Source organism: Rana temporaria, chromosome 1 (genome assembly GCF_905171775.1).
Source record: "Rana temporaria chromosome 1, aRanTem1.1, whole genome shotgun sequence".
Lineage (NCBI taxonomy): Eukaryota > Metazoa > Chordata > Amphibia > Anura > Ranidae > Rana > Rana temporaria.
Window position 1 is genome coordinate 237,556,885 of NC_053489.1, and position 10,346 is coordinate 237,567,230.

The window sequence follows — 10,346 nt, forward strand, 5'->3', positions numbered from 1 at the left end:
ATATATATATATATATATATATATATAAAATATGTGTGTGTGTAGACATATATATGTGTGTGTGTCCACTCACATACATAGTTATATATATACATACATACATACAGTATATATATATATATATATATATATATATATATATATATATATATATATATATATATATATATACATACACATATGTGAGTGTATATATCTTATTTTGTTAATATTTTTTTTATATACACATGTATATATATATATATATATATATATATATATATATATATACACACACGATACAATATATATATATATATATATATATATATATATATATATATATATATATATATAGTGATGCAGTAGGGAGGGTGGGTTTGCTCATCCCAGATTGCCAAGCAGGGTTTCAGGGGTCTAAGCAAATGATTAATCAGCATGCAAGCATAGTGGGACTTGAATAGCACAAATGAAAACAAAGACATCATCTTTTCTTCTTTTAAAGTACACTAACAAACAATTAATATTATGAATAGCCAGAGCTGGCTCTATATGTATAAATTACCTTTAAACCGATATTCAAGTTTTTAGTGTGCAGTGATTGTATGTCTACATGTTCTCTGCTGACACCCCATAGAGGTATTTGTACTAAACATGCAGGTAAGCACTTGTCTAGTCGGGGGCTGGATAGTGGTAGAGGATACCTGGATATGATGTGGTTAGCAGCTTACAAGCAACCCCCTTCTTCTCGCTCCAGTTGGCTAGCTGTGGACTGAACATGTGTGCATATAGTAACTAGGGCATGGTCGAGGTACGGATCATACAAAGTGCAATGAGAAACCGAGTTTGGAATGAGACAACAAGCTCATCGTCAATGTCCCCCCTCCCCACCCACACAGAGCCAGGCCACGGGGAGTCAGGGTGAGCCACTTCTTGATCGCTCCTGCTTGGAGTCCAGTCCACTGACTAGGCGCTGAATATTTTGCAGTTCGCTGCTGGCCTCCTTGTCTGGACACAGTTTAGGGGATAACGAGACAGATCCAGAGGACAAGGTTGAAGATCTGCTGGTCAGTTCAGAGTCCAGAGCCGCAGAGGCGGGGCTAGGTACCAGGCTGGGGCCTTTTCCGTCTATGGTGCCATTGGAGAGTGAGTGGAGGGCAGTGGTAAGGAGGCTGCTGCTCTCAGGGATAGGCATGGGGAAGGAGTAGGGGTTATACCTCAACCTGGGGCGCACAGCATTCAAAAAGGGGTGCCTGTGGACAGCAGAGGATGCTGCAGCAGCTGCAGCCATGTATGTGTAAGGGTAGGAGAAGAGACCTCCAAAAGGGGACATGGCCAGGCCCTGCAAAATACAAAAGAGTGCATCAGTCATCAACAGACACAGCTATTACAATGCTCAGACAATCAAAAAACCACTGCGAGATGAAATTACATTATTAATGTTATGTATAATGGAGTCTACCCAGAGAAATACTCTAGTGAATGCATAGACATAGTCTGGCCTTTTTTGTGGCAGGCAGCGTACAAATCGGTGTCTGGCAATGAATGGAGGTCAAAGTGTACATAATTCATGACACATACAACAGGAATTAAACCGAGAGATCATGGCTCTGTGAAAGGTACGCAGATGAAAGAGAATCGCTGGGGTATACACAGGTACAAGCCTGGGTCTATTGTCGGGAAAGGCTAATTAAAGCTGTAATAAACCAAAAACCCAAAGTTTTATGTGTTGCAATTGATCAATTCCTAAATGTGGTGGCTGCATTTATTTGATTTTTAGACTTTTTTTTTTTTTTTTTTACCCGGTGATCTGTCCAGTAACACGCATTTTGGGGTTGATTTACTAAAACTGGAGAGTGCAAAATCTGGCGCAGCTCTGCATAGAAACCATTTAGCTTCCAGGATTATAAAACATTTTTTGCCAAAAATTAATTGAACAAGCTAAAGGTAGAATCTGACTGGCTACCATGCAGAGTTGCACCATATTTTGCACTATCCAGTTTTAGTAACTCAACTCCTAGCTTTGAAGTCTGGGAAGAGAGCAGTGTTTCATGTACTAGCAGAAAAGATGGGCTTGACTGAAAAATCAATTAACTTTTTAAGAGTTGTAGCAACATATTTTTCCTTTTGTGATAAAGGGTTTACAATACATGAAAAAAAAGCTAACCAATGTAAATCTGTGGTAAATGGTTTGTCTCAAACTACTAACTGCCACTTGCTGGACAGCTTGGTCTGTTAAAGAAGGTTGGAAAGAAAGACTGGCCAGGCAAAAATAAAGAATGAGAAGGCTAAGAAAAAAAAAAAAAAAAGGAAAATAATTCAGTCACTACCTATAATAATAACCTGCAATATATTACATTTTTATTTTGGGGTTTAATAACACTTTATGTCCTGTAGGGATAGTGAACAGAGGAGACACAAGTGCTGGTAGTCTATTTAAAAGAGTGTTGAGATTTTCCTGCTCTGGGTACACTTTACAGGTAGGTGAACCTTTCATTGTAGCTAAGGTTTTTATTATTATTTTTGTGTTTATTTATTAATTATACTTATGCAATCAAGCAAATCTTTTAGGGGATACTAAATTGTGAAACAAACATTGCCAACTGGTGTCTGTGATGGGAAATGTGGGCCTTCTGTGAAATGTGCTGCTCATTCATGAAGTTGCCATACAAGCTGGTGATTTTAATAATGATTGAATTACCTGAGAGGCAAGGACGTGCTGTTGGAGGTGGAAAGGTAAAGCTGAGGCTCCCGGTAGCCCTTGAGATGAAGATGCCATCACTGTCTCTATGCTGTTCACTCCTGCTGTAGCTCCTGAAACGGATGCTAACAATGGGTTCATGCCAGTGGCCATGCTGGAAAATGCCCCTCCCATGGCAAACTGGCTGGGGTGAAAAAGTAGAGGGTGAGAAGCACCCAGGGGGTTAAAGAACTGCTGTCCACTTAAGCCAGGAGGGAATCCAAGGTTCTGTAGATGGGCTTGGCTCAGGTGATGAGGGCTGCTGTCTGTCTGCACAGTCAAGGGTGGGAAATGCTCCTTTGAGTGTTTGGGCTCATCCAGTTTTTGTGACTCCCTGGTGGGACTTTTCAGATCCTCCACACTCAGGACCCTGCCACTGGAGGAGATCTGTGCCGGGCTGTGCCTGGAATCTGGGGAGTTCTTCTCAGTCCTGGTTGAGGAGTATAGGGACAGCTTAGAGGGACTCCTCATCTCCTTTCGGTGCTCTGTGCTGGAGGTGGTGGTGGAGGTGGTGGTGGAGATTTTGGGCGAGTCCCCGGTGTCTAGGCCAGCTTCTTCCTTACTGTCATCCTCACTGTCCCCTTCACTGTCACACAGGCCTACAACATAGACATCAGATCATCAGTAACCAGTTACAATTACTATCTTACCATAGCAGTCATTGGAGTGAAGTGGGGTCCAGTCCAGTGCAGACTATGCCCCTACACTTGGCATCCCCCTTTCACTTATTGGGTGTTTAAAATGAAACCAGTTTGCCTTATTCACTAAACTAAGTTCACTTTGTAAAGTGAACATAAATCAGATGATTGTCAAAGAAAACGGTTTCCTTTAGATACCCAAAATGCAATGAAAAAAAAAAAACAGTAAATTTCCTTAAAGCCATCATGAGTCTAATTATAGGTTACTTGTCAATTATATCGCTCTACAATCGGCGTTTACTATATACATAGTGGAGTACACAAGGTAAAGGTCATCACGATATTGCCTAAACTTGAACGATAATTCTATTTATAAACAAGTAGGGATTGATTTATTAAAATCAGAAAGTGCCAAATCTGGTGCAACTCTGCATAGTAATCAATCAGCTTCTAACTTCAAGCTTTGACAAAAAAAAAAAGACAGGAAGCTGATTGGTTTCAATGCAGAGCTGCACCAGATTTTGCACTCTCCAGTTTTAGTAAATCATCCCCCATAATATGGATTTTTTTGTACTAGGGAATATTTGGCTGATTTACTAAAGGAGCTTAGAATTATAACACAATGGCTATTCACTTCAAATATCCAGTCATGTGCAGATACAACTTTGTAAACATGAATTTACTTTTTTACACAATTGGATTATTGAAGAGTCACACAATTTTTTATTTATATTTTTTGCAAAGATTTTCAACTGGTTTAGTAAATCAGCTTGTATGTCTTTGCTTGCTAATGATTGATTGCGTTATTAGCGTTCATGGCAGTTATAGGCTCCATGCACACTGGTGTAAGGGCTCCATGCACACTGGTGTAAGGCTCCATGCACACTGGTGTAAGGCTCCATTGCACACTGGTGTAAGGGCTCCATGCACACTGGTGTAAGGCTCCATGCACACTGGTACACCATGCACACTGGTGTAAGGCTCCATGCACACTGGTACACCATGCACACTGGTGTAAGGCTCCATGCACACTGGTGTAAAAATCGTGTTCTGCCTGTAGAAGCAGCTCAATGTTATCCTATGGCTCCATACACATTAGGACGATTACAGGCATATTTTGAGATGAGACAGGAAAAAAAAAAATCTCATTCTGTGTGGCTTGGCAGAAAAAACGTAAAACTCTCCTAAACTCGTCTAAACTTTGTACAAAAAAATGCTCTATGTGAACGCAAAGAGAACATGGAACCATAAAGTGCTATATCATCATTTAATAAAACAGTTTTCTTTAGGGAAATAGCTTCAGCAACCCAAAGACCACATATTTAAGTATAGGAGATTAGCAAAAAATAAAAAAAAAATCTGTTTTGCTGGGCTGAAAGGGTTAATAGGACTGAGCCGCCAGCTTGTCCCGACTTCTTCCTGTTAACCCAGCGAGCCCCATTCCAAGCACAAGAAGTGGGATTAGCGATCGGTACGTTCCTATGAAGAGGGAGCTCTGAGTGATGGGGTTAATGGGAGATTAGGAATGTACCTTTAAGGTTTGAAGTGCCCACTGCAGATGCGGTTGGAGAGGAGGTCTGGGCAAAGCATTTAAACGCAGTCTGTTCACTGGAGGACTCGTCTGAGCTGCCATTATCTTTCTTCTGCTGCTCATCAAAGGCTCGCATGGACTGAAGGGTCAGTTGTTTCCTTGAGAAAAGCAAATCGCACATTTTAATGTGTATAATTCCCCGCACAGAATATAAACAGCCAGGAGACAGAAGTATTTGACCTCTGGTTTAATGTCCTCGCCACTGGAGACCTGGCAACCTCCGGCCCTTTGCAGAGTAAAGGCCATAAACATCACACTACACCTCCACACCTACCCTAGTCTAATCATCAGCTATCTACTAAAAAGAGATGACTATTAAAATATATATATATATATATATATATATATATATATATATATATATATATATATATATATATATATATATATATATATCTTGACTTTCTTTAGCATAAGGTTGGAGTCGCTATTCCAGATTGCTTATGTGTACATATGTCTAGTCCAGCAACTCTAACTTTATATATAGTTTAAACTGTGCAATCATATAATTGAATTAATTCTCGGTTTGTCAAAAACCTAAACAGATCACCCCATATTTATCAAGAAATGGGAACCAACCAAACAGACAAAATTAATCAGATCACACTGAAAGTAGCCACTAAATAAATATAAAATAATAATCATAATATATATATATATATATATATATATATATATATATATATATATATATATATATATATAATATTATATATAATATAATATTAAATATAATATTATATATATAAATAAAATGTAATATTATATATAAAATAATAATATATATATATATATATAGTTTTTTAAAATTCTAAACATTATATATATATATATATATATATATATATATATATATATATATATATATATATATATATATATATATATATATATATATATATATATATAATGTTTAGAATTTTAAAAAACTATATATGGTTTGCCTATTGATCTTTATTTTTATTTAGGTTTTAGTTCCCCAAATCTTTTTGTATCTAAACTTTATGTTTCTTGGTAACTCTATCCATTCATTTGTGTACCTGTTTAGGTAAATCTCTGTCTCTCCATTTGACTTATCTATTCATATGTCTGTCTGTCTATACTTCTAAGCATGTGTCCATTCAAGACTCAAATGCAAATCTAGGAACATATATATATATATATATACATATATATATATCTTTCCTCTTTGTCTCTCCAATTCCTCTCTCTCTCTCTCTCTCTTTTTCTCTCTATCCTCTTTTATCCAACTCTTTCTCTCATTATCTCACTTTCTCTCTCAAAAAAAATCCTCTTTGTCTCTACAGTGCCTCAATCCCCCCCCCCTCTCTCTTTCTATACTTCTCTCTCATTCTCTCTCTCTCTCTCTCTCTGTATATTTATGTGTGTGTGTGTGTATATATATATATATATATATAAAGTCTCCAACTCCTCTCTCTTTCTATCATATTCTCTCTCTCTCCTTCCATCCCTGTAGGTGTCTTGTTCTCCCCAATGTATGTCGGTATGTACTTATTTTTTCAGCTCTGTATGTACCTACGGTGTGTCTGTGCATAGACCCAGGCGCCTATCTGAGAAATGTTACAAAGAGAGACAAAAGTCATCTGGCAGTGTGGTTAGAAAAGCAAGCCGTGAAATGGCTTCTATTAGGCGCTGGGGTGAGATGGCTGAGCTATGTGACAGCACAGTGTCATCCTGCCCTTTCTATCCGAGGTGTAAGAAATTCTTGGGCACACATAGGTGGTCAGCCCCAGGGCAGCCCACTCCTAGGCACTATTCCTATAAAGCCAGCAATGGCAGCAGTGACAGGTCCGCATATTTCTCAGGTAGCCTTCATTTTACAAGCATTTCCATCTTCTGTATAAATAGAACCTTGCAATATTCTCTGGAGGTAAGAGGAAAACGTTGCCATTAAACATAGTGGAGAGTTCCCCCAGTGTATGATGTCTGTTGGCTCAGCTTTTTATCTGGATCCGAAATAACATTTACTTTCATATGATGGGACAGCCAAAATACGCAGCGCTCCCCCTTCGTGTTTATTTTAACTGCCTTTGGTTTTGTGAACAGATTTTCAAAACTGTATTTTTTTTTTTTCATAGTCATTTAATAGAAATGAAAATTTCCTCGAAACTTTCATGAGGTTTGAATAAAATTAACAACCATAAAAGTAAACATCGATCTTAAAATATTCCATGCTGCAGCCCAACTTCATCTAAATCTGACTGTGGCTTGCAGTAAGAGGTTAATCCTGGTACACAGTGCTGAGGACACAATGTAACGTCCCATCCAATGGGTAACTTGCTCACAGAACAATGTAGCCTGCCCAAACAACCACATACAATGGGACTACTGCACCAACATAAAAGAGCAACATGTCACCGGATTCAACCCAGCTATACTACCGTCTATTATATGCCAAGAAATCAAGTATCCACTACTACTAATCATAACAGCAACAAGAAAGAATAAACAGTCACTTTTCAAAACTATACTAATATATATATATATATATATATATATATATATATATATATATATATATATATATATATATATATATATATATATATATATAGTTATTATTATTATTCTTTTTTTTTTACTTTGGTGTGTGTTCTATAAATGACACGAATACCTGCAACTGTTTAATATTGTAAAATATTATTCAATATGTGATATAATATATATATATATATATATATATATATATATATATATATATATATATATATATATATATTACAATAGTATGCATTATATATATATATATGTGTGTGTGTGTGTACAAAATATTATGCATTATACATATATGAAATGTGCTATGAAGACAACATTTATGTAGTATGTGTTATATATATAGTATACAGTTAAATATATATATACAAAATTTATTTAGTATGTGATATATATCATGAAGTGGATGGACTGGTGTATTTAGCATATATATATTCATTTGTGCTATTCAAGTCCCACTATGCTTGCATGCTGATTAATCATTTGCTTAGACCCCTGAAACCCTGCTTGGCAATCTGGGATGAGCAAACCCACCCTCCCTACTGCATCACTATATATATATATATATATATATATATATATATATATATATATATATATATATATATATATATATATATATATATATATATATATATATATATATATATATATAGTTGGTAGTTACATAGTTGTCAATATATATGAACAACTTTAGAAAAAAATGAATTGCAGGTATGCAGAATGAGATAAATCTACAATTATTACACCAGCCCAGTCTAAATAAGCACCATGCACTATTATTAAGGAGTTGGCATGAACTAACTAAGGACTGGGGGTTTAGGCTGGTTAATATTACCCCCCCCCAAAAAAAAAACCACACCAAATAAACAATCACTGGCTGTCATAGACTTACCTTTTCTCCCTCCTTCCATTGCCTGTGTCGCGGAAGCCTTTGGCAAAAGGATTGTGATCGATTTTTAATTGGGTGATCTGGGGACAAAAAGTGGAGACACTGATGAAGACACAGCGGGCATAAAAGGACTGATTTACTAAAGGAGTCGTTTGCACCCCTAGCAGCTGATCACAGACAGATTTCAGTGGAAAATAAAATAATGACACACTGACCGGGTTATCTGAAGTCAGACAAAAAGTAAGTAAAGTTAGTAAATGACCCACCGCAGAAAAATATAGCATTATTACTGTAGTGTTACAATTTTCATAGGTTAGCCTTCTTAATATTTCAGTACGGGCAGGGTTAATTAAGTACTGTATGTACGCTTTGCCATAGAATGAAAGGCAAATCTATAGTAGCTGGAGAATTGGAGTGCTCTGTAGGGTGCTGGGGCTTTGCTTCATTAGGAACTTCTACTTCCATAGGGCAAATGTTTTTTAAATTATAAAGAGGACGGGGACTGTGGTTGTGCTGGGAGCATTTGTTTCTAGTTATCCCCCCTCCCTTCCCAACTCCCTCACCCCTTTCCCTCCTCTCCCCCTGTCTCACCTTAGTAGAGCCAAGCCAAAGTCACTACATAATGGAGTTTTATTTAACGTCAACTAAAACCACCGTATTCCACAGGGCTTTAGGTCAGAAGACAATAATGTAATGTACATTTCAGAAAAAAAAATTAAACACGTCTATATGCAAAAACATGCTTCCTATGATTTCTTCTGAAATGACTGATGTACATTTTACAGCTGAATGCAAATTCATTAAAAGAAAAAAATATATATATAAAAAAAATATAAGAATAAGAAAAAGGTTGGCTGATCAATGTTCTTTAAATGAGTTTAAGGAAATAAATAAATAGTGCAATCTGGAACTTTGAGTGGGCTTTCCAGGCCAGCACAGACTGGGAATTTAGTAAATCAGTCCCAATATCTGTATTATAATATAAATAGTTTCTAATCAAATTGGGAGCACTAGTTCAGAATTTGCAATTTGTTTTCTTTTTGGATGGGCTAACATATTTGGGGGACTAGACCTTAAAGACTGGTGACAATTCTGAAATGGAAGCAGTACATGCCATACCAATAAAGGTAGTGCTGGGATGTCTCATTGAATGTCACTCATGTCAGGGACAGATCTGCCTAGCAAAGACTATATAGCCTCTCTCACAGTATCCATATTGTTAAATATTTACAAGCAACACATGCATTGCTACTTTGATCTTTCTCAGACATAAGTATTGACAAAAGTGGAAAGTCCACTCTTTAAAGAGCACAACAAGCTCAAACACTGATTTTCTAAGTCCACCATACATTTAATGATGTGCCCTATGTCAGATAAGATAGTCAAGGGTGGAGGTGGGATTGGGGGGGAGGGGGGGTCTACCTTCTTGACTCGGGAGTATCAATGCATAATAAAATCTTTGTGGAAAAACGCCAAACCACGTTGAATAAATCCCTATAAGCTTCTTACCTTATCATTCTGGTATGCAGTCACTGCAATGAATTCAGTCTCAGGGAACACATAGGTTCTGAATGTGCTGTAGGGGAGTTTCAAAATGTCATTCGCCCGCACTACGTGGAACCGGGGTTGGTATTTGTGCATAGAGTTTAAAATAGTCTGCAAAGTCCAAAAAAAAAAAAAAAATCACTTAACACACAAACAGTTTATAATAATTAGGTGTATTTTCACTGCAAAATTACATTATTAAAATCAAAACAAACAAAAAAAACAAACAAACTTACTAGATTATTATTTTCAGCAGAGTAAAAAGCTTTCTGGCCAAAATACTGTAACTAAAAGAAATAAAATACTTACAAACGTGGCCTGCATTTTGTAACATAGTAATACATACAACAATATATCTAAACAGCTAAATAAAACTGATTGATGCATGACTCATTGTAGCAAAACATATCTCTAATTAATGCCTTTAACACAAGCTAACACAATCTT

At 36.6% G+C, this 10,346-nt stretch overlaps 1 protein-coding gene across 2 annotated transcripts in view; it reads right to left on the reverse strand.

Moving 5' to 3' along the window:
* Positions 1 to 306: 306 nt before the first annotated feature.
* The window catches only part of TBX3 (T-box transcription factor 3), a 14,706-nt gene continuing 4,666 nt past the window's right edge, over positions 307 to 10,346 (reverse strand). The window contains exons 3-8 of one of the 2 annotated variants that reach the window (XM_040351913.1): positions 10,136 to 10,186; positions 9,864 to 10,010; positions 8,358 to 8,434; positions 4,889 to 5,046; positions 2,681 to 3,318; positions 307 to 1,321 (exon numbers count right to left, since the gene is read on the reverse strand). In XM_040351913.1, coding sequence (XP_040207847.1) covers positions 896 to 1,321; positions 2,681 to 3,318; positions 4,889 to 5,046; positions 8,358 to 8,434; positions 9,864 to 10,010; positions 10,136 to 10,186 — 1,497 coding nt within the window. In that variant the 3' untranslated portion in view covers positions 307 to 895. The remainder of the gene's footprint in view (positions 1,322 to 2,680; positions 3,319 to 4,888; positions 5,047 to 8,357; positions 8,435 to 9,863; positions 10,011 to 10,135; positions 10,187 to 10,346) is intronic. The other variant, XM_040351914.1, reaches the window with a different exon arrangement.